The sequence below is a fragment of the Lemur catta genome, chromosome 19 (assembly GCF_020740605.2).
Source record: "Lemur catta isolate mLemCat1 chromosome 19, mLemCat1.pri, whole genome shotgun sequence".
NCBI classification, from domain to species: domain Eukaryota; kingdom Metazoa; phylum Chordata; class Mammalia; order Primates; family Lemuridae; genus Lemur; species Lemur catta.
Window position 1 is genome coordinate 564,710 of NC_059146.1, and position 26,070 is coordinate 590,779.

The following is a 26,070-nucleotide window of genomic DNA, read 5'->3' on the forward strand; positions in this document are numbered from 1 at the left end:
TTAATTGGTACCACTTTGTATTCTACAAAGGACTTGAAACATAAAAATAGAAAGATATAGTTGGGGAAAAATAAAAGTTTGACTATGGAAAATATCAATATAACAAAAAAAAAGTATCATACAATTTTTATAATCGGGGCACACACTTGACTCTTGAGTTTCCTGGCAGCCACAGCAAAAAGGAAAATGTGATTAATTATAAAGGTTTCAATTTCCCTAGGGCATAGTCATATTAATTTCTCATGAGGAAGAAAGCTATTCTTAACATCTAGGTTTTAAAAAAATTCCTTTTATAGGTACTCGTATAGGAAACTAACTCTTTGATTCCGAAAATTCAGAATGTTCCTTCTGTCTTTCTACCTCCATGATAGGAAATTGATGCCCTTCAAGATAAGTAAGTTATTAAATTCATTTTCAGGCCAGCTGTATAAGTAGATATGGACATAGATAACCTGTCAAGAGAAATGTGTGTTTTCCATCTCTCCCACACTCTCTATAGAGCTCATGAGTTTGGATGAATTTTCGTAATTATGGATATTTATAACAGTCTTGTCTTCTGTTGCCAACATCATTAGCCACCATGCAAAGCTGTGTTTGATTCTTGAAATTTCCTAAGGTCATTGCTTGGGACAAAGTAGCCCTAGTGAGTGAGGCTTGCTTTTCTTCATACTGCTGTATTATGAAATTGAAAGTCACTTTTGTCAAATCAAAATGGTCAATACTGAGAATCTTCCAAGGGCAGGTTGTTTTGCTAGTGTCGGGCAGCAGGAAGGTGCAGACATGAGATGAAATTAGTGTTCTTGTAGAGCAGGGTTCGTGGTCTGTGGGCTGAGAATGGCTTTTGGGTCTTTAAGTAGTTGGAGAAAATTAAAAGAATATTTGGTAGCACGTGGAAAATGAGTGAAATTCTAATTTCAGGGTCCGTAAATAGAGTTTTACGGGAATATAGCCATGCTCATTCACTTACGCAATATCTGTGGCTGCCTTCCAGCTATGGCGGCAGTTGAGTGGTTACGACAGAACCCATGTGGTCCACAAAGCCCGAAATCGGGGCTGTTTGGCCCTTTGAGAAAAGGTTTGCCAACTGCTGTTAGAGTGGAAAGACGGCTTTCCGTGTGTCCCCGAGCTACGTGAAGAGTTTGTCAAAACAAGAAATGTCCTTTTACAGGCGTGTAACTCATCCCTGATCTCTCTGTATACTGATCTTTAAAACATGGCATCTGCCAAGCTTACATCAGGACCCCCCTGAGAAGAAGAATGTTCCAGAAGGCTGGAATCATGAGCCCAAGGCCCCACATAAATGCCATCACTTTCCTCTTGAAGCCTTTCCCAACCAGCTCTTGTTCTCTTGGAATCAGTGGCTTTTCCTTTTCCCTTCCTGCTTGTTCTCCTAGGCTGTTTCTCAGTAGTCTGTAGAAACTATAAACAAGAATATTTTTAAATTTTTGTGCCACAAAATATTCAAATTGCCCTGCTTCTACCTCTCCTGGACGCTCAGCCTGTTCTGTATTAACGCTGTCCTTTCTCCAGGAGCTTAAGTTAAATAGCTTTTTAAAATATTTGCTTAAACCTGTTTGCCTTTCTGCTAGACTCTGCATTTTATGCCCTTACTATTTAATTATGGTAATTTTAAAGCTTTATGTAATCCGACTTTAACAATTACGAGCTGAAAGTTCAGGTTCCTGGCTCATGGACGTCAAATATAAAGTTATCTCCTTAAGAATTTTCATTCTTGGAGGTGAGCTGTTTAAAAAATAAAAGTGCAAAGTGTCTATATGTTTAATTCCTATTCCAATCCCCAGAAGCTGAATGGAGATTTGTAAAACTGTGTGATTATGGGGTCAAAGTGACCGGAGGTCCCTGTCGTGTACTCGGTCTTGCAGATGATACAAGAGTCCCTCCTCTCCCTTCTGCCCTGAGGACTGGCTGGTCTCTGCGTGGTCACTCCCAGTGACGGGCAGCCATCTGACCCCCCATTTTGTTCTGTTGTCCTGCGAATGTCTCCTGGGTCACCCCTGAACATTTGGGGGTACAGCCATGAATGACATGGTCTCCGCCTTTGAAGAACTGACTGTCTAGCAGGGTCGGCAGACAATGTCACTTTAGCACGGTGGGTGTTAACACGGGTCTATTCACCGAGGGCTGTGGGGATGTCGAGGGGGACCCTAACTGAGCCCACCTCAGAGTCTGGGGGAAGCGTCCTCAGGAAGATCACACCTGATCAGAGTCTCGAAGGACAATGCGTTCACCAGGCTGAAAGAGAAAGGGGGTGTGTCTCCCTGGCAGCTGCGGCAGCGTGAGGGAAGCACCGAAACACGGAGCAAGACACGTGCGAGGGGCCACGGGACCCCAGGGGTGCGGCGGGCGTGGCGAGAGATGGGGAGGGCAGGGAGATCCGGACGAAGCCCTGAGAGTCCCTGTGTACCTGGCAAAGGACAGGAGAGCCCTTCTGATGGGAATTAGAAGGAAGGAAGTGGTGAATGTGCATGATGGGGACGGAAGGATGGAGAAACGGGCTGACCTCAAGGTTCCCAAGGGAATGTTGGTGTTTGTGGACCAGACTTCGTGGTGCCCCGGTGGGTGACCTCTAATTAAAGATTCTTGAGCCAATTTCAGCAATTTTTCCTCTTGGATTCAGGGACCAGAGGCCAGTCGTGGCATGCTCCATCCAGTTTTGGTTTACCGAGTATTTATTGTGTACCTACCGTCTGCTACATGCTGTGCTGTTGTCTGACTGTGTAGCGACACAAAAACAGAACAGACACCAACCCTGAACCAGGTGAATTCTCAGGCTCGGCAATATTAGCCCGGGCAGGTCAGACTCAGCAGCCTGGGCTGGGGAAGCTGTGGTCGGCTTTGCTGGTTTCTAGGCTCAAAATTCAGTAAAACCTGTTCGTTTGAGGGATGGCTGTAAGTCTCATAAAGCTACAGTTTTCTAAAGACAAAGTTTGCTTTTTGGGAGCCATTTGAATCAACTCTTCCATTCCCATCTTCTAAGGGAAAAGAACCGTCTTGCTTCTTCTTGTACATAACAAAAAGAACCTTCCACTGTTTCTCTTTGTATCAGTTATCTATTACTGCAACTGAACTATGTAAACAAGCAATCACAAAGCGCCAGGGGGATAAAACGCGTGTTTGCTGCTCTTGCACCTGGGACAGTCAGCTTGGTGGCTGGGCTGGGGTGGCCGAGGTGGGGGGTGATCGGATGCTGTTCCCCCTGTCTCCCCAGCTCTGGGCGGCTGTCCCCGGGCAGGTCCTCCTGCCACCGAGACCCCTCCATCATCACCTCTGAGACTCTGTTTCTGGACCACTCACCAATATGTCAGGATGTTTCTTAAAATGTGCACCTGGACTTGCACAACTCTCTTCCAGGTGTCATCTGACCAGTGAAAACTGCAGGGGAACCGTGATTTCTGACCCTCTGGGTACCCTGCGTCTGTCAGCTGTCAATCTGGGCTGCGATGGCTTTAGTTTATTTAGCAGATGAATCACACGGTTGGCCCTCGTCTCACGTCGAGCTTGAGAAAAATAAAACGAGTCAGATCTTTGTCCATGTGTACAGAGGCCAAGTGTCATCCATCCTGTCAAACAAAATCTTTGTCTTTCACGTCTAGTCCTTGAGCCGTGTCAGCTGGGTTTTGTGAAGGGTCTTCGTAATACGCACTGAATTACCTGAGTTGGTTCATTCATTCAGTAAATATCTGTCGTGTTTCTATGAGGTGCCGGGCACCGTGCAGGGAGCACACGGACACAGTCCTTGCTCTTGGGGAATCTGTGCCCTGGTCGTAGAGGGGTGGGGTAGATATTAAAGACTCAGCAGTCAGGATTAATAGGCATTAGCAGCTTCGTAGCATCTTTTTTTGCTGTGGAGGCTTCTCCATTCCACTTAAGAGCTCCTGTAGTTGATTAAAATTCCAGTCATTGCCCTTTGATTGATATTTGGGGTTTTGGTGAGATGTTGACACTTCTGTTTGAACAAGGCGTGAATCGTTTGCGGACACGGAAACTGCTCACAAATTGCAAAAAGCAGGTTTCCATCGGACATTATGAACTTGGCCGACACCCTACTGATGGCGATGCTGATTTAGCGAATTTCCTACCGTTTTCATAGAAAGTTCAAACATCTCCCCTGTGCTGCTTGATGGGGCATAATGTGTGAAGGATTTTAGGCAGGAGAGCGTGTGGTGCATACGTGAGCCCGCCCCAGCATGGCGTCTGTCATGCACACTGCGTGGTGGCTGCCGGGGCCAGTTCAAGGCCGTCCATCCGCTCCGGCCACCCAGTCGGCAGCGCCCGTGTTGCCCTGACTCTGAAGCTGCCGTGTGAGCCCTGTGAGGAGCCTCACAATGGAAGACAAATCTGAAGGAAGTTCTGCTTTCACTCATTCATCAAAGATCAAGAATTCACAAGGTGCTGAAAATGCATCAGTAACAAAACCCCTGCCCTTGTGAAGCTTGTATTATAATAATAATAATAGTAATTAGAGAGAATGCGAATTTTAAAAACTAATAAATAAGAAAATTATATAGTATGTTAGGCAGTAAGTGCTATAAATAAGGACATAAAATGCTGGGATGAAAGATTGTAGGGTGCAATTGCAAACAGAATGATCAGCCTAGGTCTCATCCAGATGCTAACATTTGAGCAAAGATCTGAACAGAGTAAGACGTTAGCCACGCGGCCGTTGAGAAAATATCACGACATGCGGAGATAACAGCCGGCGTCAGGGACCCTGGTCCCACCGTTTTTATTGTTAAATCCGCCATCAGCTGGCTGATAACATTAGCTTTTAGTTTTTTCATGCCCCTGATATGCCCAGGCATTGGAATCTGCCCAGGGGGTGAGTTATATTGTCCATCCCCATTTTCAGTTGAGGAAACTGAGATTCAGGGAAGTCAAGTTCCGTATCTTAAGCAGCAGCTGGGCTGGGATTTGAATCCATGTGACTTTGAACTCTTGGAAGCCTGAGCATTTCCCCCTTTGTCTCACAAATATATAACCGTGATCACGATGCCCTTTGAATCCAGCACCTTGGCGAGTGTCTTTGCCACTAAGAGATCAGGTTTCTAAGAGACAAAATTGTATCACTCATGTTCTTCAAAATTCACCTCGTGATCTACTTTTTCCAGGAAATCTCCCCTGAACAAGGGAAAGTATTTGGAGTTGAGCAGCCAGCGAGGCTCATAGAGCTCTTTGCATAGCCTGTCTGCTATTAAGACGTTCTGCACAGAATTCTACTTTAACTGTCTATTAATGACTATTCCAGGAAAATAGATCTCTATTTCCTTGGGAAACAAAGCTATTACTAGTTCTGGGCTCTGAACCCCACTGATTAGTGATTGCTTGACGATCTTGAGACATGATAAACACAGACCTTCCTGGCGTTCTAGTGTTGCAAATTGTATGGAAACGTGGGCTCTTGTAAAGCGGTTCTCGGTTCTCACTTTCCCACAGCAGCGATACCGGGAGGGAGGAATCGTGAGCATTTGCAGGGACATGGCTGGCAATACCGTGAAAAGAAAGATAATGGGGCAATACGCGCCAAGCCCTATAAAAAGGCTTATACAAGGGAGCCCCATGTACTAGTCAGTGTACTTTAAACACATTAAAAATATAGAACTCCACTGTCTCATACATTTAGAATTTACAAGTTTGGGAGAGATGATTTGGAAAGCCTAGCTCTCTCTTTAAAAAGATAGCCAAGGAAGTTTAAACTGGTGCTTTTTCTTACAATAAAGAGGCCTAAATCAAGCAAAGACATTAAAATTTTTTTTAAAGAAATTTATAGCTGCTGTGTGCATGTGCGTAAATAAAATGATGCTCAGAATCCTTGACGAGGGCGGCCAGGTGGGCAGAACAAGCATGATGTTGATCGCCGAGGTATTAAAACATCACTAGAAATGTAAAGCGGTGAGGAGCCTTGATTTGCCGGAGGTCTCTCAGGCGCTGCATGGCAGAAATCCCTACCCGGCCCGGGGGGAGACGCCGCACGAGTTAGAACTACCCGGGGGGTTCTGAGCCTCACGTGGCCCACGTGGGTCAAGGCAGGTGAGGCTGTCACAGGGCTGCAGGTGTTGGTGAAGAGCCACATGGGGACCAGAGCGCCGGGCGTGGCACCAACACACCCTCTTTCTTTTCACGTATGGATGCTGGACTTAACCTCCCTGAACATGCATGTTTCAGCGGCAGTTGGTGAGGGGTGTGGGGTCTCAGCCTGCTGGCGGGGCCCACTCGGGCGGGCTCGGTGCCCACGGCGTCTCAGGTTCCCCAGGGACCCTCGTGGCGCCTGGGTGTTCATTTGCAGAAAGCTGTAAGCACAGCTACGTGCACAGCAGGCGGAGTAAAAGTGACCCCTAAACAGTGTGTGCTCTTAGGTCATTCCCGGACGCTTCAGTGACAACCCTCAGGCCATCTCACTCTTCTCTAAAGAGCCGTAAGAAAACTGATACCAACATTTAAAAAAAATGAATATAGAAGAGCTTCCAGGCTTGGCTCTCAGGCCACACTGGCCTGCCATGGGTCTCGCGGAAATTCCCTGAAGACAGGGGAGGTGAAGAGCAGGTGTCAGCTGAGCCACTGGCTCAGTCAGCGCCTCAAACACACCCGGCAGTGACATCTGATGACGCCTCGGGTCCACGTTCTTTCCACCCGTCTGCCCAGTTTATTCCCTCCCCCTTTTCCCCACTCCCCTCCCCCCATTGCCACCACCTTCGTGTCCCTCCATCTTCAGAGAAGAGGGAAAACTCAGTCAGCCTTGCAGGCCCAGCTCAGTGACCCCACTGAGTCCCCCTTAGGCACTTCTGGGTGGGTCCCTCAGCCCGGCCAGCTCTCCGCCATGGCGCCTGTGTTGCACGTGTGAAAGGCAAATTTGTGTGTCTCCTCGAGACGGTAACTTCCATGGAATTTAGACACCATTGGCCATCGATGACGTCAGCGTGTGGCATAATTCTAGCTCGTGAATGCCTGAATTGATGTTATAAAGGGGAGACTTCCTGTACGTAATCTTAATGCAAGCGGGGCGTGTTTCTTTGTTAAAATGGTTGGATCTTGAATTTCAACAAACGTGCCTTTGCCATCTGATATCATAAGTGTCTGACTCACTAATGCAGGACTGTAGCTTTGTCAAGCACAGAGAGATTGCCGTTTTGCTCGTTTTGTGTTGCCCACCAGAGCAGCGTCCCTGTAGCTGAAGAAAGGTAAATCTTTTGTCCAGTTGGGCAGATTAATTTTGCAGGGCAGGGGGAGGGTTATGACAGTCTATGTATTCACAGAAAGTGATTTTTGTTATTTGCTTTTTAAATGCGGTCCTCTAAGAATGATAGATTTTTTTAAATAAAATGCTGTTGGTATTGTTGCCACTAAAGCAGAATAAAAATAAATTGAAAGTGCAGCTTCAGGTCATCCTACAGGAGCACCTTCAACGTCCTTCCCCTTTTCCTGGTCCTAATTTCTTCCGGAATCTCCTGAACTTGCCCGTGTTGTAGCCCAGCTCTCTCCGGTATCCCTCCCTCACCTCACCCTCAGCTCCTTCCCTTCAGTCTACAAAGCTACTGACCCCCTTTCTGAGCCTGCCTGCGTCCCCCAACTTCTACCTGCTCCATCCTCTTCTTTAGGTGCAAACTTGCTGCAAAAATCATCTACGTTTACATCACCCATTTCCTCTGCGTCTCTTCCCATCTTAAGCTTTCTCTCTCTGACTTCCTCCTCCTCCACTGTGTTAAACCTACTCTGAGTCCCTGAGGGCCGTCGGCTGCCTTCCACGTGATTGACACCTGCTCAGTCTCTCCTTGAAATTGACTGTTATCTTGGCTAGTGCCACGCGGCAGCCTCTGCTGCTCCTTTGTTTCCTTAATACGCACCCTCTCCTGCCCAGTGCAGACGTCCCCCAGGTCTGTCTGTGGTCCTCACGCACCTGCCTCTGCCTCTCTTCCCTTGACAGCCCGGACTCCTCCCTCACGTCAGCCACTGTCCCACGCTGGGGACCCCAAGTCCGTATGCCAAGGGCTCCCACGTCTCTCTTGACAGTCCCAGCCTCTCCCCCGGGCTTCGTACCCTTAGAAGTGCTACCTGGACTTCTTCCCCTGTGTTCCTGACAGTTCCTCAATGTATTCTGTCCAAAGCAAAACTGATCTCAGGACTCACTTCCCCACTGGCATAACTTATTCCCCTGAACACCTTGTTCCCCTGAACACCTTGTTCCCCTGAATACCTTATTCCTCTTAAAACCTTATTTCCCCTAAAACCTTATTCCCTTACTGGCAGCACGGTCCTTCCAGACGTCATCCTAGGGGTGTTCCCCACACTCAACCCTCCATCCAGTCATTCCAGAGCCCGAGTGAGGCTGCTAAGTCCCCTCTCTCATCCGTCTCTTCCTTTCCATTCCCGCTGGGCTTTGCCAAAGATCCTGGGTCCGAGCACAGTGAGGATCGTGTTCCTCTCCTGCCCTTTTGCTGCGACAAAGACTTCAAATTCCTTCACGAGGCTTTCAAGTCCACGAGAGTCCGACTGTCCTTCGCCGTCTGTGGTTCTGAGGACGCCGTGGAAAGCAGAGCCGTGTAGATGGTGAAAGTCCAGACTTCTGAGCAGAGACATGAATGAACACGTTGCGCCTTCCCCCCCCATGTAGGTTCTTCTCCCTGAGCTCCATCCTCATGCACCCCCTTCCTACCGCCTTCCTGGGGTTGGTTAAAAACTATTGGAACTCTTCTCCCACCCGCAGAAGGTTTCAGACCCGGGAGAGGACCCAAGTGGAGACTGGGACCTGTCGAAGTTGCCAGGCTCTGTCTGACCCTGTGTTGCTTCATCCAACCTAAATGTGAAAGGAAAAGAAACAATCCTGTCCTAACACATATTTAAACGCTTTAGAAATTATTCTCCCTTCCTGTTTTTCTCCCTGGCTTAGAAATGCCATACTTAAATTTAGTCTGGCTTCCTTGGCTGTATTTTTTTTTTTTTTTCCCAGAACTGCATGAATATTTCTGTAGGTCTTGGAAAATCTAGATTCCAATTAACTGAACCGCTGATTGCCTTGTAAATCTTGGTGAGTCAGGGCTTGTTCAGAAGCGATGATGAAAATTTTAACGCTCTTCGGGCACGTGGTGCGTGCGTAGAATACAGAGAAACGCGTTAGAATGCGCAGTCGCCGCGCTCTCCTGAGTGGCTTTGAGAAGAAGCCACAGATAAATATTTCCAAGTCTTGTTTACAGTTTTCAGGGGCAAGTTTGTGTGCTTTATCTTGCGAGAAAAACTAGCTTATAAAATTTCCTTAAATTTCTCTTGATCTTAAGTTTATATGCTTGGGCATTCAAATATAGAACAAGCATCATTAAAACAAAAAAAGAAATGGATATTGTACAAAAATTCCACTGCTATCGAATAACTAAATTCCTACCAGGAATTTGGTCGGCAGGAGACCAGGGGACTAGCAGAATGGCAAAAGTACCCAACAATTCGAGTCTTTGTGCCCCCTAATTACACAGTGAGGAAACAGAAGGATGTCACAAGAGCATGCGCTTCAGTAAACAGTTGCTTGAAAAATGGTATTTAACAATCCTCAGAAATCTCCCCAAAGGCCTCGCGGAAAAGCCTTCTGTCTGGAGAGGATTCTAATTATAAACACTGCTTGTCTCACCCTCCTTTACAGGCAGTGTCATCGCTGCTGGTGGGTTTGGGGCTGTATTTTGCCCTTGCCTCTGTGCGGAGCCCCTGGGCAGAGTGCGAGGAGCCAGGGAGGCCTTTCCAGGTGCTTCCAGGCAGGGGCCTGGGGGAGGTGGAGTCCAGCCCCACTTGTCTTCACACAGAGGCCTCTTTTAAAGGCGTTGCCGTTGAGGAAGCGCAGTTTTGCCTGTTAGCTCTGTATTGTTTCCTCAGGTGGGTTTTAACAGGTAAATGTCTGTCTCACCCCAAATGCAATCGTTCAGTGAATATTTGTCACGTGCCGGCACGGTGCTTTGGTTTTACACAGTCACTGCAAGTTCAACATTTAAAAATGGTATTCGTTTTGGGTTGTATTCTTTTGGAAATAATTTTCAAACGCTGTTTCACCATGTGGCTATGACATTCTCACAAAAGTGCTGGTCGAAATCCTCCCTCGTACTTGTGAGAACTCTCCGTGCTTGGTCCTGTAGCTTCTTGGCGTGCAGATTTATCTGATAAATACAAAGCTCATATCAGGAATGTCTTAGGAGTCACAGGAAGATGTTTAAGGTTAGGGCCTGAATATATGAGATTATTAAAACATATTTTGGCAAGTTCGGATTTTATTTTATGAGGGAAAGAGTATGTTTCTCTTCTCCCAGAGCTTAGGTACTCAAAGCAGAAAGGAGTCTGTTTTGGGGGTAGTAGGTGTTTTGCTTCTTGCAATGCTGAGATGGCACAATTTTCACAAATAACTCGCAGCCTGCTGGCCTCGTGCTAGATTTCCCTTCCACTCTGGGCCTGAGGTCCAACAGCTGTAGCAGATACCTGTTGAGACTACAGTAGCTGCCCCTGAGTATCAGAGCAGCCTTTTTGGAACTATTTGTTCTTTGAGAAGAAAGAAAAGGACAGGCTTCCTCAGCCATTTGTTGTCACTTGTTGAGTTCAGATGAAAACTAACTTGCCTACTTGGACAAAAAGAAGAATGTCTGAAACACAAAATAAAAGAGCAGATGGGAGACGCACAGTGACATTAATAAGCAACAAGTTCACAAAGAGCTTGTCGGTTCCCCCTGTGACTGTGATCCGTTCATTCGCACACATTTCTTGTGGGGTTTGGGTTTGTTTCCGAAACTTCTATATAGTCTAAATACACTCAGCTTTGATTGTTTCCAGTCTTGTGTTTCTATAGGTTTATGATTAACAATGCTTTAAACTCGCTCAACCTACATTTTTCAAACAAATTTTTTTATTTTGAAAGTAACTTATTGTTTTATTTTATTATAAAGGCAATACTTACTTATTTCAGGAAAAAATGAAAATGATGACAGCCGTTTTGGAGGACAGTCTGAAAATCTCTATCAAATAAAAACAACGTGTAAATATCCTTTGACTAAGCAATCTCACTTCTAAGTGTTGTATTCTACCGATGCAGTCCCGCCTGTGTGAAATGACACGTATGTAAAATTTTTCACAGCGACATTTTTTTTTTTTTTTTTTTGCAGTAGCAAATGGTTAGGAGCAACCAAAGTGTTCATCAGCAGAGGACTAGTTAGGTAAATTATGGTTATTTATGGTTAGGATGACCGCATATCCAGGTTTGTTTGGTAGAATCTTAGTTTATGCCTGACATTCTGCCGTAGTAATTAGTACACCCCTCTCTTTCAAAAATATCTTGATTTGGACAATAAATTATGTGTTTACACGAATTTTGGCATGGTTTTACCATAGAATACCCTATTGTCATCTTAAAAAATGAACAATGACACTCTTCATCTTTGATTAATTAGTTTTTTAAAAAAGCTACATATTCCTACTTTGGGTTTAAAAGAAGGTGGGGGAGGATGGGGAATATGTGTAGGTAGGTTTGTGTATACAGTTGACCCTGAACAGCACAGGTTTGAACTGGGAGGGTCCACTTCTATGCAGATTTTTAAAAATATATACAGTAGGCCCTCCATATCCAAAGGGTTATGTGTCCAGAACCCAACATGGATGGAAAATAGAGTATTCCCAGGATGGGAACCCCATTTACAGGGAGGGCTGAGTTTTCGTATACTCAGGTTCTGCAAGGCTGACTGGGGGACTAAAGTATGTGCAGATTTTGGTGTATTCAGGCGTCCTGGACTCATCCCCCGTGGAGACCAAGGGATGACTGCACACAAAATACTTCTGGAAATATGCACAAGAAGCTGAAAATATTAGTTGTTTTGAGGGTGGGATCTTGGTGGCCGGAGGACAGAAGAAGGAGGGAAACTTTATCCCATTTTCTGTATTTTTTTAACTGTGTGAATAAATAACCTATTTGAAAATCTCAGAATTTTAGAAAGGGAAGAAAAATTATATCTCTACGTAGAAAAATAACTTTAAAATGATACATCCTAATGTTAACAGTGCTTTTCTGAATAGTTCAATTACAAATGATTTTATAGACATCATTTTGCATAACAGCTTAATTTGGACTTCAGGATTAAAATTCTTCCAGTCATTTTAATACCTAACATAAGCATATGCCATACCAACATAAGTATATACCCTTGTTGAACATTTATGTTGCTCCCAGTTTTTCATTTTAAACAATGTTGCAGTAGACATTTTCTTACAAAAATCTTTGTGCCTGTTCCATGTGTATGTCTTTAGGACAGATTCCTAAAAGGTGAATTGCTGAATTCAAGAAATGCAAAATCCTAGGCTTTTGGCACTTATTTCTAAATCACTCTTCTAAAAGATAGTATAGAACCGATTTATACTCTTGCTAGCTGAATCTGAGACTGCCAACTTCGTACCTTCTCCATCACTGGATCTTAAAATTCTTTATTCATCTTGGCCAATCTGTACGGGTTGAACTGTTTTTATGTTGTTTTAATTTTCATTTGAATTTTTTTGGAGCAGGTCAAATTTCCCCCCATGTATTTATTGACATGTTAATTGAACATTTGTATTTCTTATGCATAAAAGCTAACAAAAGAAAAATGATCTGGTTCCATTTGAGGGTTGGAAAAATGAAAAAATAAAATAAAAGAGAAGGAAAGAAAAATGAGCAATATTTTAGTGGGACCAAAAGAATGTTCTGGGAGAATGGAATTGCATGTATTTTGGTTTTCTTGTTTTTGCTAGTCAAGACACTCATGTTATTAAAAGCTGCTTTTAGAAATGTCGGATCTAAGATGCTTGTGTGAGTCTGTGGGCTGGCTGCTGTCTGAACCTGACTTTATAGCTCTGAGCGCTGGGGCTGCACCACCTTCTAGCTCCTGTCCTAGAGAGTCTTGCCTGGTCCCCTAATTTGCGATGGCGTAATATTGCCACTCCTGATTCTTACGCAGTGGTATTTACTCAGGCAGGGGAGATCTTAAAAGTTGATTTTCTGAATTATTTTAAATCATAATAGGTTGTTGCACCCTTGAACATGGGGCGGGGGACCATTTGTGTTAGGACGGTTCTACCTTAATCTGCTTCTCAAACAGCACCGAGTGGATGTCTCTCGACACAGCCGCACAGCCCACGTGGCCCACAGACAGTCGTCATTAACACCACAGCGAGCTGCGTTGTGTACATGTGTCTGGACATCAAACAAGTCCAACTCTTTTGATCTCCGTCTCAATCAGTCTTTAGTTTCAAAACTATTCTCTCCAGCGCTGAGCATAGCAGCACCATTGCTTTCAGTTCTTTCTCCCCCTCTTACCGCCCCCCACTTCCACTGCACACGCAGTGTTTTAAGGGATTTAAAACACTTAACTGCTTCAAAAATTTCAAGTGAATTAAAAAAAACTTACTGAAAACTTGTGCTAGTTCTAAAACAGGTGGTACCTGCATGAATATGAGTTCATGCATGTTAACTTGTGCAACAATGGGAAACTGAGTCACGGGCTTTCACCGTGATGCAGAGCTGAGCGTGTGTGTTTCCACCATCGTGGTTCGGGCCAAGCGTGACCCGCAAGCGCACAGAGAACTTTACGGAAAACGATATTCACTCAGGTCTCCAGGACGCCCTCCCCAGAGACTAGGCAGGACTCGCTCCGATTACCCGTCTGAACGTTATTTATAACCTGTGGACGTTCCTGGTTTGTGAGTCAGCTGGACGCTAGAGAGGTTTATGTCTTCATACGCTCTGCGCCTCAATTCACGTGGCGGGAGGAAGGCGGAGAAGTGGGGAAGGGCAGGCGGGGGCTCTGGAATCCCATGGTGGGGTTTGCCCCCTGCTTTGGCTGTTGATCAGCTGTGTGCCCTGGGGCCAGTCACACGCCCTGTCCTGCCGTCACTTTCTCCTCTGCCAACGGGGACATAATGGCGGCCACCTCGCGGGGCTGACAGGAGGCTCACGTGTGTGAACAGACACGACCTGTCAGATCAGTGTCTGGGACTTAGAGAGCACTCGGGAATCAGTGATGATGATGTCACGGGGATGATATTTATATTATCATCATCATCTTCAGCTTCATTCCTGGGGAGAGACAAGGGAAGGCTGTGGCCCATCTCTTAGCTTTACCACGGACGTGCCGTGTGATCCTGGGACATTACTGAACCTACTTTTTTTATTGTAAAACATACATTAAAAATCTACCATTTTGACCATTTTTAAGTGCACAGTTCAGCAGCATAATACATTCATGTTGTTGTGCAGCCATCACCACCACCCATCTCTGCAACTTTTTCATCCTCCCAAACTGAAACTCTGTACCCAGCACACAGTAACTCTAGGGCACTTACTGTAAACATCACTTTATCTGTGCCCGTGTGGTGGGCGTCCCTGGGGCTAGACTGCCACAACTGAATGTGGTGGCATTTGTAAAGCTTCAGACACCTTAAGGGGCCTCAGCACATCTTGTCCTCGGGTGCTCGTGTCAATACTGTCAGAAACCCCAGTGCCGGGGACAGGGCCCTCTGCAGCCACAGTGGTGGCCCCTGACATTCCTGTGTCCACCCGTCCCCTCTGCTCCCCTCCCCGGTGACCTTGTTCTCAGATATCTTGTTTTGTGAACGCGAGCAGCATGTGCAACGTGTTAACTCTTTTCAGCTGCCAAGAATGTGCCAGGTGCTGTTGGAGAGCGCGAACTTCCCCATCAGATTTATACTATGAATTAGGCCAAACACTAAGTTGGAAAGAGGAAGCCAGTATCCATGGAAAATTTATTATTTTGAATATCCTTTTTTTTTTTTTAAACATTCCTTGAAGATGAAATGTGGTTTCCACTTGTGCATGATTACAAAGTTAAGCATCTAGAGTGCTAGGAAGACAAGCGTCTCTCCACACCTTTTTTGAATTAGGTAGAAAAAATCTGGAAGAGGGAAGGCAGCCCTCACTTGGGTTAAGAACCTGATAAACTTGAAATCATAAAAGGAGCGGCGGTGATATTTCCACCAGATTTCTCGTTTGTGCTTTGCATTCCTACCCCGTGCCTCTCTTCTTCCTCTTCATATACGTTTTAATATCAGCAGCACATTTTAAGCGGACTTTTCTCCAACTGAAGCATTTAAACACTGAAATCACTTCAGGCCGTGGTCCACGTCGACGAGTGCAAAGCTTGTTTTTGTTTTTTTTTTTACTTTGTGGTATTTCCTTTCTTGCTGACTTTTTAGCCTTCCCGGCAGAGAGGTTGCGACCTCTGAACGTGATGGGGGTGGCGGCATTTGATCTATCAATATGGTCCTGCTCCGCACGCCCGTCTGGCCGCTAAAGTCTGTTTCTTTTTCTAATGTCATCCACATGCCTGACCCGGACCACGACGTGCTCTGTTCCTGGGGTCACCCCTGACTAGTAAATCGTTATCTCCACTCGCAGCGCCGTGGAGAGACGAGTGAGAAATGTGTCCTTCATGGTGAGGCTCGAAGGGAACAGGGACGAATCAGACCTTGAGGTTGGATTCCCAGCAGCCTCACACGCCTGGGGGTCCGTGGCCAGAATGGGACCTGGCTGCAGGCTGGCGGGTTTGGGTTATGGCCACAGCACAGGTGTGATGACCGTTTCACGCTCGTTTGCATCTGACGCAGGAATAAGAACCCTGTTTCCATAGTTCATCTGGCTCAGCATTTCTTAAACTGTGTTCCGTGAGCTATGAAAAGGTGCGTGGTGAGCAAATGGATTCCAAAGTCCAATACATTTAGAAAACGTTGAGTTAAAATTCAAAGAGTTTCTTCATTAGAATTTCTCAGAAGTGTCCGTCTAAGCATAATGAACTCCAAGTGGGGAATGTTTTATGCAGCATTTTTCAAACTTTATTTGATCCAGAATTCCCTGGGACAGATACTTTGGGGCTGAGGGTTGCAAAAAGAAACACTTTTATTGTTGTTATTGAGGGTTTTTTTTTTTTTGCATTTTTCTACGTAACAAAATTCACCATTTTAATCATTTATAGGTGTACAGTTTAGTAGCATTAAGTACATTCACTACGTCCTACAGTTATCACCACAAGCCATTTGTCCCAGTTCGTTCAGATACCCACAGCAAAGTGCTGTATGCTGAGTGGCTCGTGAACAAGTTTGTTTCTCAGCTCTGGAGGCTGTGGGGTCTGAGATCGAGGTGCCGGCAGGGTCGGGGTCTGAGATCAAGGTGCCGGCAGGGTCGGGGTCTGAGATCGAGGTGCCGGCGGGGTCGGGGTCTGAGATCGAGGTGCTGGCGGGGTCGGGGTCTGAGGGCTGCCTCCTGGGTCAGAGATAGACCATCTTCTCGCTGTGTCCCCACACGGCAGCAGGGGCAGAGAGGCTCTCTGGGGTCTCTTTTATGAGGGCGCTAACCCCACTCCTGAGGGGCCCACCCTGCTGACTTAGTCACTTCCTAAAGGCTCCATCCCCAGACACCATCATCTTGGAGATTAGATTTCAACATATGGGTCTTTTTTTGGGGGGGGGAGGGACAGACATTCAGACTATAGCACCATTGTCAGAACTTCTCCTCATCACAAACTGAAACTCTGCACCCGTTAAGTTATAGCTCTCCATGATCCCCAGCCCCGGACGCTGTTAGCCTCTATTCTGCCTTCTGTCTCTGTGAGTTTGACTGCTCGTATGTAAGTATGTAAGTAGAGTCATACGACGTTTGCCCTTTTGTGTCTGGGTTATGTCACTTAGCATAATGTCTTCGAGGTTAATTCATGTTGAATCATGTATCAGAATTTTATTCCTTTTTAAGACTGAATAATATTCCATTGTGTATATATACATGCCACATCCTATTTATCCATTTATCTGCTGGTGGACATTTGAGTTATTTCTGCATTTTGGCTATTGGAATATGAACATTAGCGTAGGAGTGTCTATTTGAACCTCTGCTTTCGATTTCTTTGGTTATATACACCTAAAAGTGGAACTTCTGGATCATATTGTGAACCACCTAACTGTTCTCCAAGGCAGCTATGCCATTTTCCATTTCCACCAGCAATGTAAATGCTTCCAATTTCTCTATATTCTCACCAACACTTGTTATTTTCCGGTTGGTTTGTTTTTGTTTTTGAAACAGGGTCTTGCTCTGTTGCCCAGGCTAGAGTGCAGTGGCACCATCATAGCTCACTGCAGCCTAAAATTCCTGGGCTCGAGCGATCCTCATGCCTTGGACAATTTTTTAAATTTTTTGTAGGGACGGGATCTCACTATGTTGCCCAGGCTGGTTTTGAACTCCTAGCCTCAAGCAATCCTCCTGCTTTGGCCTCCCAAAGTGCTAGGCATGAACCACCATGCCCAGCCCTTATTTTTTCTTTTCTTAAAAAAAAAAATAATAATAATAACAGCTATTCTAATGAGTGTAAAGTGGTATCTCATTGTGTTTTATTTGCATTTTGTTGCTGTTGAACCTCCCATCCCTCCTAGGCTGATGTGTGATTCCACCGCCGTTAGTCCCACAGTTCAGCACGACCTGTGACTCAGGCGGGCTGGAAAACATCCAAAATAGTCAATTTCCTGTTCAGTGAAATGAGTTCATTGATCACACACTTGGATGTGCATAGGATGCCAAATAGTTGTAGAAATTTCTAATTGCTCATTTTCCGTTCTGCTTTTATTTCATCGCGGCCCAGAACCAAACCCACGGCAGTGCACAGACCACAGTTCACCGCGGCTCTCGGCCGTCCTGGGCACGCCAAGTACATGGGTCTTGTTTACCGGGGCACGATAGATGGGTTAAGCCGTTCTATTTTAACATAAATGAAGGCTATTTTTCATTCACTCCCCAAAATGCAATTGGTGGATTATTTTGGGAAACGATCTGGCAATAGAACATAATACTGCTGACGCTGAGTTTCAGGTTAGTTCCAGTAGTCTGGGGAATGGTTCAGGAATTTTCCGGAGGGATGGAGTCCTTGGAGTCTCGGCGGTTCTCCTGACAGCGCCCTGTGGCGCTGGCCCTCGAGTGAGCTTCCCTGTCAGGTTCTCGAGAGGCCGTGCGGCTGCTGCCAGGGTGACCTCGCGTCTGGGATCCAGAGGGAGGTAAAGTCAGGGTGCCAGAGCCAGTGTGGTCTCCGGGGCTGGGCACCCTGTTTCCCTGACCATCCTAGGGGGAAAGAGGACCCGGGCTGCAGTGGCTACACTGGCAAAGAATCGTGCTGGGAAAAGCTCTTCCGGGCAGAGTTAATTAAGTGACTTACGCTTGCTTCGCTCTGTGGCTGGTCCTTTTTGGCATCGGGACTGTCACCTTCGGGAAACTGAGGCAGCATTACAGCTCAGCACCTAAACTCTTTCAAAAAAAAACGTCTTTAAAGCGAAACTAAACTTGTCCAGTTCTATTAAGTATGCTAAAAATGATGGGAATCATTCAGCACTCCACTCTCTAACTTTGGAAGAAAAATCCACGTCTGATCCAGTTTTGTGGGTGCGGCCAGTGTTGATAGCGGTGTGCCTGTCTCCCCCCGGGGAAGCGCATTCTTCTCCTCTTGGAAACGTTCCTCCCCGAGCGTTGGTGGAAGGGACTCGTGGTCTTTTCCGCTGTCTCCCCTTAGCCGCTGTGGGAGGGAGCTTGACCCTGGCCGGGCCGAGATGGGTCTTTGCCTGCGAATTTTTTTTTTTTTCCAAACTGCAAGTGAGAAAGAGAGTCAGTCCTCTCAGGGTGGGACAAGCTCCACGCATGAAACTTGGGACCGAGGGACCCATGTGGATGACACCCGTGTGCACCGAGAGCCCCTAAGCCAGAGACAGGTCCTCACATCCTCCCGTCTGGGCTCGCTCTCCCCGAGATCTTGCAACGGCCTCTTACACAGACCCGTCCTGCACCCAGCGGAGGACCCTCCTCTCCTGCTGCCTCCACGTCCCCCCGAAGGAGGGGCAGGACTCCAGGGCTCCTCTGTCCCCACTGCCTAGAGAACATTCCAGGCCTTCAGTGGGGTGCTCACCTTCCTCAGTCTACCTTTCCTGGCTTTCTTCCCCCTCAGCCTTCCGTTCTCACTTCCCATCTGTGAAATGTTTTCTTCTGCTCCGAGCTGCCACCCAGCTGCCGCCTCCTGCGTCAAACCTCTCCAGAACTTTCCGGGGCAGAATGAGCTGCTCTTGACTCTGGGTGGAAGGGCTGGCGTCCTCATTAAGTGCTCCTGGCAAACGAAACAGCCTTGAAAGTCTGGCGAGTGCTCACTGCCACTGGCCCCCGGCCAGGCCCCGGGCTGGGTCCTGCCCGCAGGTCCAGGAAATCCCCAGATTCTATTAATTAGGGGGGGCAAGTTCCTGGAGATGTTTGGGTAACGTATTCCTTAAGTTCTGCATTTCTTAATTGCACTTCTGTTGAAGGCAGTTAGCTTCACGAGTAGGAAAACCTAACAAAAACCGTGTTTTTTAAAAAAGACTCACAGGTAGAAAAGTAACGTCCGTGTTAGTTATTGATTTTCTAACAAGATCTGAGTCTTGGATGAGAAACTTGCAGATCTTTCTGAGACATTCTAATCCTTATTAAGATTTTGAAAGCAAATACTTTTTATAGAAAGTGTATTAAAATGATAAATTTACCAGAGGTAATCCCAATTTACATTTGGATATTTTTCCATCTCATCTTTTCATTTATAGAAACTGAAAATCATATGGATTTATATATATGTATATATAAATATTGCATATATAAATGTATATATTGCATTTTAAATCCCCGGCAGTAGAGGTGCCTGGATTCATTTGAAACCCAAGTGAGCATCACCTTCGTTTTCTGTGAACTCCAGCTGCAGCGTCAGGCTGATCTTTCCTGCTGGTGTAACAGAGAGACGATGCCAGGGAGGCCGGGCACAGAATAGAGCTTCTCGTCCCTGTCTGGTTCCCACAGAGAACCGGCAAGTACTGCTGCTGTCCCAGAGCGGGAAAGCCGCCTGCTCCCTGCAGTGGGCCGAGGAAAGGAGAGACCCGCCTGCACGGGGGCCCGACAGCGGGAGAAGGGAATGGTAGCAAGATCCCCCTCGCCTTCTCAGGAAAGGAGGGAGAGAGGCCTGGTTGAGCAGGGGTGCGTCTCAGGGCCGCCCTGGGCCACCTGCCTGCAGCCCGGCTGTGGCCTAAGGAAGCCTCTTCCGTGGCCCGAAGCTGCTGGGATCCTCGATCTGACTGCAGCCGGGATGCACACCTGGCCTTTTCCCACAAGTCGCCTTTTCTGGCCTGAACCGGGAGCCACCGTGCATGGATTTATTTCTATAGGATAGTGACAAATGGTGACTTTAAGCAGCTACCTTACAGATGAACTTCTGATACGTAGCCTGCTCCCAAATCTGAGGCTGCCCGGATAAAAGTGCCAAGTTGGTGGTTAATAACAACTAAATAGCAATAGCAGTAACTACCTTTTTGTTTTTAAACCATCTCTCATGTAACTTGCAAAGGCTGTACGTACACATTGCGCCTGTTTTTCGTGGATGGTTAAACCGTTCTTCATCAGCCCACTTTCCTCGGTTCTTTCTTGACCTGAGTGGACAAAAATGTCATAATAATATGTCACCATTTAATTTTTTGTTTTTTGAGACAGAGTTTTGCTCTGTCACCTGGGCTAGAGTGCCGTGGCATCCGCCTAGCTCACAGCAACCCCAAACTCCTGGCCTCAAGCAATCCTCCTGCCTCAGCCTCCCGAGTAGCTGGGACTACAGGCATGCGCCACCATGCCCGGCTAATTTTTCTATTATTAGTAGAGACGGGGTCTCACTCTTGCTCAGGCTGGTCTTGAACTCCTGAGCTCAAGTGATCCTCCCTCCTCGGCCTCCCACAGTGCTAGGATTGCAGGCATGAGCCACCGCGCCCGGCCTACTATGTGAACATTTAATGGGTGCCCAGAAGGTGCCAGGCACCAGGCTGTGTTTCTCTAACTCTGACATCCCTGCAAGGCCGATGGCATCTCCTGCGTTACAGATTAGAAATTTGAGGATCATGGCCGGGCGCGGTGGCTCACGCCGGTAATCATAGCACTCTGGGAGGCCGAGGCGACAGGATCATTTGAGCTCAGGAGTTCGAGACCAGCCTAAGCAAGAGCAAGACCCTGTCTCTACTAAAAATAGAAACAAATTATATGGACAGCTAAAAATATCTATAGAAAAAATTAGCTGGGCATGGTGGCGCATGCCTGTAGCCCCAGCTACTGGGGAGGCTGAGGCAGGAGGATTGCTTGAGCCCAGGAGTTTGAGGTTGCTGTGAGCTAGGCTGACGCCACAGCACTCACTCTAGCCCAGGCAACAGAGCGAGACTCTGTCTCAAAAAAAAAAAAAAAAAACAAAAGAAATTTGAGGATCAGAAAGGTCAGGAACGGTGCCCAAGGACACACAGCTAGTAAGTGCGTGAGGCTGGGACTCCAAGTGAAGGCCCCTGACTCCGAAGCTCTTATGCCGTGTTCCTCGATATGTTCGTTCTTCGCTCGTTCCCGCTATCTAATTTGATGTCAGCCCTCTTTTTACGTGCGTCTGGAACAAATCCAGGTATCTGATGGATGGTGAAGACTAAAGGATTTTGTTTTATTCATTCTTATAGGCACCTGGCACATTGCATTTAATTTGCGTAAATGCCGAGTGAGCACCTGCTGTGGTCTGCTACACTCTGGGGGCGGAGACCGTCCCCAGCCAGTCCCTCCTCTGCCTTTGGAGCGAGAAGGAAGAGGAGTGGGGTGCAAGGACTCCCTCAGAGAGAGGGGCCGGGAGGGCGGCAAGCTCCTGTCCCAGCCGCAGCCCCTGGGGCACGTTTTTACACACAGGGCCGCTCACAGGTGCAAGAAACGGGAACCCCGGGGCCACGAACAGGAAGGACTTGATGCCTGAGAGTTACGTAAACAGTGGTATAAACCCACACGTGAAAATTAGTCCAGTGCAAAATAGACTCTTTCAGGGGCTTGACATTACACCTTTCTGTTGAATACAGACTCACGTTACAGCACTTCCCTGTTAACCAAAAACCATAACTTTCCATCGGCAGCACCTGAACACGGGCCTCAGTGCCTTTGCACTGGCTGTCCCAGAGGTGACGACCGTTTCCCCTTGAGTTTTGTGGAGTTGATTTTGCCAGGGAAGTCACAGCTCTGCCTAGTTGAATATATTTTTATAAATGTCAGAACCTTTTCTCATGGCTTTTTGGGGAAAATTTTGAACATACAGAAAGTTGAACGAATGGCACGGCCAGTAACTGGACACCCCTTGCCTAGAGCAGGGTCGGCTGACTGCGGACGCAGCCTGTGGGCCGGGCCACCCAGCGCCTGTGTGTGTGCGTGACGTTTATCAGAATGCATACGCACATCCGTGTACGTGTGCTCTGCTTACAACAGCATTGAGTTATTTTAGCAGAGACCCACAAAGCCTGAACTATTCATTATCTGACCTTTTACAGAAAAGGTTTGCTGACCCCCGATCCGGACTCACCACTTGTGAGTATTTTGCCGTGTTTGCTTAATCTCTGTGTGCACGGACCGGCAGTCAGGCTCACAGTCCCTCCCTCCCTCCCCGCACACGTGTGAACATACATATGCACACGCACATGCTTTTTTTGAGCCATTTGAAAGTTATATTACCTGCTGTATAATTCACCCCTCAATAATTCAAATGTATGCTTAAAAATAAATGCATCCTCTCACGTAAATGCAGTATCGTCATCACACCTAAGGAAACCAACATTTATTCAACAATATCATCCAATGCACAGCCCATATTTAAATTTGACTTTTGCAGCCTTCTTTATTTTCTCTTTTTGGATCTAGGGTCCAATCAAAGAGCATACGTTGCATTTAGTCATCATGTCTCTTTAATTGCCAGTTTTTGTTTTTTTTTCATGACATGGACTTTTTTTGAAGAGCCCTTTAAAAACTTCTTGTAAAGACCACTGAGTCTTATGGGCTTGTTAGCTCTGGTGCTAATGAGAGCTAAATGTAACAGTCATTGTAGTAAAGCAACGTCTCCTACTTTTTCTCCCTTGGAGCTGAGACACTGTTACACTGTCTGGCTTCCAAAGTTAACATACTAAGATGTGGGTTTTGCTTAAAATTGTAAATGTGGAAAACTCTCAGTGTGAAGAGCAAGGCAGATGAGAATGTACAGGCTGCGTTTTAGGTGATTAAAGGCACAGTCCTCGCTTGCCCGGGGGCCGCCCTTGCTCGCTCTTGGCTGGGTGGCTCTTCCTTCTGGCTTTGCTCCCGGCTGGGCTGGCCCCTCTCCAGCATCCGTAGGTTGCAGCGAGGAGCTGGAAACAGACCTGCAGTTATTTAAATCTTCCAGCCCAGATTGTCTGGGCCAGCCAGCGGCACAAAGCCTTTGTGTGTGCAGGCGTGCGCTGAACGTGGCATGGCGTGCGCAGTGGTGTGTGCGTCTGGGGTGTGCGCGCGGGAAGAGAACCTGCCTGAGAGTCTGGGCTGCCACCGTCCGGCACCTCTGATGGGACTGTGTGTTGGTCACAGGTCTTGCCCTCTATTGTGGTCCCGAATGATTCCTAGAGAGCACCCACCCCCTCCTGTGCTTTCCTCCGGGCAAGAAACACGCGGAGCTCACAGGTTGATCAACAAGAGACTCGTGAACACGTGAAGACCCTCCTGGACAGCCACACTGGTCCCTCTCTTGGGTTGGGGGCTGCCTCCTTAGGTAGTTGAAGGGTTTATTCACTGTCCCTCAGATGTGGGACGTCAAGTGAAGGCTGCAAGTTGAGGACACATTCTGGTGTCCTCGAAATTGTGCAAGGGCCTGAGCCAGCAGTGACTTCGAGGTCTCAGAGCCGAGGAATCGGCTGCAGGTGTGTGTGTGTTCGTGTGGGGGGAGGCAGAGAGCACGGAGGAAATCACAGAGAAAGAGAAAAGACAGGATGAACAGAAGAATTAAAACTGGAATGTCAGAAAGACGGTAACAATCGGGCACCTGGAAACATGGAGCGTGGGAAAAGGAATCGCCACTTTTAGACTCTGATTTTTCCACGTCTGGAGAAACTTCATTCCCTTCTGCTGTGCGGAGTTGGAACTGGGCGGCAGCCTCCGTAGCTGGGCGGCTGGGTTGGTCCATAACCCTGTGCCTCAGTTGCTCACCTGGGAAATGGACACAGCAGCGCCTACTGCATGCGGCTGTCATGAGAACAGAAGAGACCGTCTGTGTACGTGCTTAGAATAGACCAGGCATGTGGCAGGAGCTCCATGAATGTCAGCCACAGATATTTAATTTATATTATAAAATGCCTCACATAATTCATCATCATGGTCTTCTGATACCTAAAACCTTCTCTGATCTTTAACCTCTTTTCTTGACTTAAGAATAGTAATTTTTTTTTAAAAAAAAAAACCTCTTTAAAAAGAATTCACTAGTAAACTGTGATTCTCATATTGACAATTTTTTTCCAGTTTTCAGCAATACTCTGTTGTAGCAATTTTATCTCAATATGTGCTTACAAATATGCTGATAATAATAAATAAGGCGGCTTTTATGGCCTTTTCCCCTCATTTCTCTAACAACCATTTGTATGTCACGTACCGAATGATCATCCTCATGTTACGGCTGCTGCCTCCGTGGGCAGAGGCACAGCCGGGCTCGGGGAGAAGGGCTCCTGCTTTGCTCTCTGGGAGGCAGCGTGGCTCAGTCCGGGGCCTGAGACCTTCATAAAAGACAAGTTTGGTGACACTGGGGCAGAGCTGGGCACAGGTGGGGCTGGCATGGTTGACACAGCTAAGTCCAGTGATGATACCTCTTGGGTATCAAAACTATTTTTTTTTTAATATCCATTTGAACCATATTCTAGGCAAGAAAACATGTACAAAGAGCTTGGAAGCAATATGGAATAATTGTGTTTTTGAATATTTCCCTAAACAATGCTAAGCTTTCCTTTTCAATGGCAGTTTTATACAAATGTGTCGAGCTAAAGGGGAAAATGAACTTGGCGTGACTGTGGGTTTGGAAGTTTGGTGTCTGTTTACTCTGGCATTTCCTGGCAAAGTAGGGTTTATTACATAACGAGCCGTGACTTAGCCCTGACTCTAACTACCTTAGTGACTGGCATCCCTACAGCAATCTGGGCTGTTAAAGGGAGGAGCAGGTTCGTAAAGGTAATCTGAAATGATACAGACTTGGGTTTCTTTCCTCCAGGACAACATCATCTTGTTCCTGAGAGGCTGCAAGGAGCTCGGCCTCAAAGAATCTCAACTTTTTGACCCCAGTGACCTCCAGGACTCGTCCAACCGAGCGGCAGTCAAGTAAGTAACGCGTCATGCATGTTTAGGGGAAACTCCGTTATGGTTTGACTTGCAGTTTTACGAGGATGCTGTCAGTTCTAAGGGCCAGAGAACTGGGTCTGCCTCATAAAATAAAAATGTGAAGGCAAAAACCAAGCTTTCGAAACGACATGCGGTGGCTTTCCCTCTGCACACCCTTTTCGTTCTGATCAAACATCATTTTTTAAGAGTTAGAATTTTGAAGAACGTCAAAAGCTTAACAGGGAGGCCAGAGAGAAATGGGCACAGAAGCTGTGTGTGTCAGACAGAAACCTTTTATTGGCTCCAGCTGGGCAGCTGAACGGGTGCTTGGAAGACCGCTAACTAGGTAAACAGGTCTGAACTCTGTTACGCAAGGGAGGCGTTGGATTATGGAGAAATCTCTTCTTCATTGGCATTTGTAACTTTTTTCTCCTGTGTGTCAGTGATCAAGTTCTTGACGAGGTATCGCTGGTCCTTTGGCTGTCGGTTGTTCAGAAATCCACCCAGGGAGGCATGTCTGGGACCAAAGAATTCTCGGAGCAGAACGTCACAGTAAAAGAAAAGGCAACGTGTACTTTATGTTAAGAAACAGCTTGTGACCAGGGTAGTGAGAAGGATCGTCCGTGTGGGATGGTGGAGGACATGATCAGCTCATTGTAGTTTAGAGACTCGTTAGACCCTACTGATTCCATATAGAACATTTTCCACTTCAGTTAAATAATATAATAAGCTTAATTACACAGATAGGGTCTGTGATTGGCAACTTCTCTCCTTTTGGTTATTTTTGGGGCATTTTATCACAGAAGAATAGAAAAAGGAGAGAAGCCAAAATTCAGAGCGGTTAATTTTATACTATTTGC

General features: G+C 46.7%; 1 protein-coding gene across 8 annotated transcripts in view; it reads left to right on the top strand.

Annotated features, from left to right (window-relative positions):
* LIMCH1 (LIM and calponin homology domains 1) overlaps window positions 1-26,070 on the top strand; it is a 235,436-nt gene that overhangs the window by 119,784 nt on the left and 89,582 nt on the right. For all 8 annotated transcript variants that reach the window (XM_045531728.1, XM_045531727.1, XM_045531724.1 and 5 more), the window contains one exon: window positions 25,104-25,210. In XM_045531728.1, the coding sequence (XP_045387684.1) occupies window positions 25,104-25,210 (107 nt within the window). The remainder of the gene's footprint in view (window positions 1-25,103; window positions 25,211-26,070) is intronic.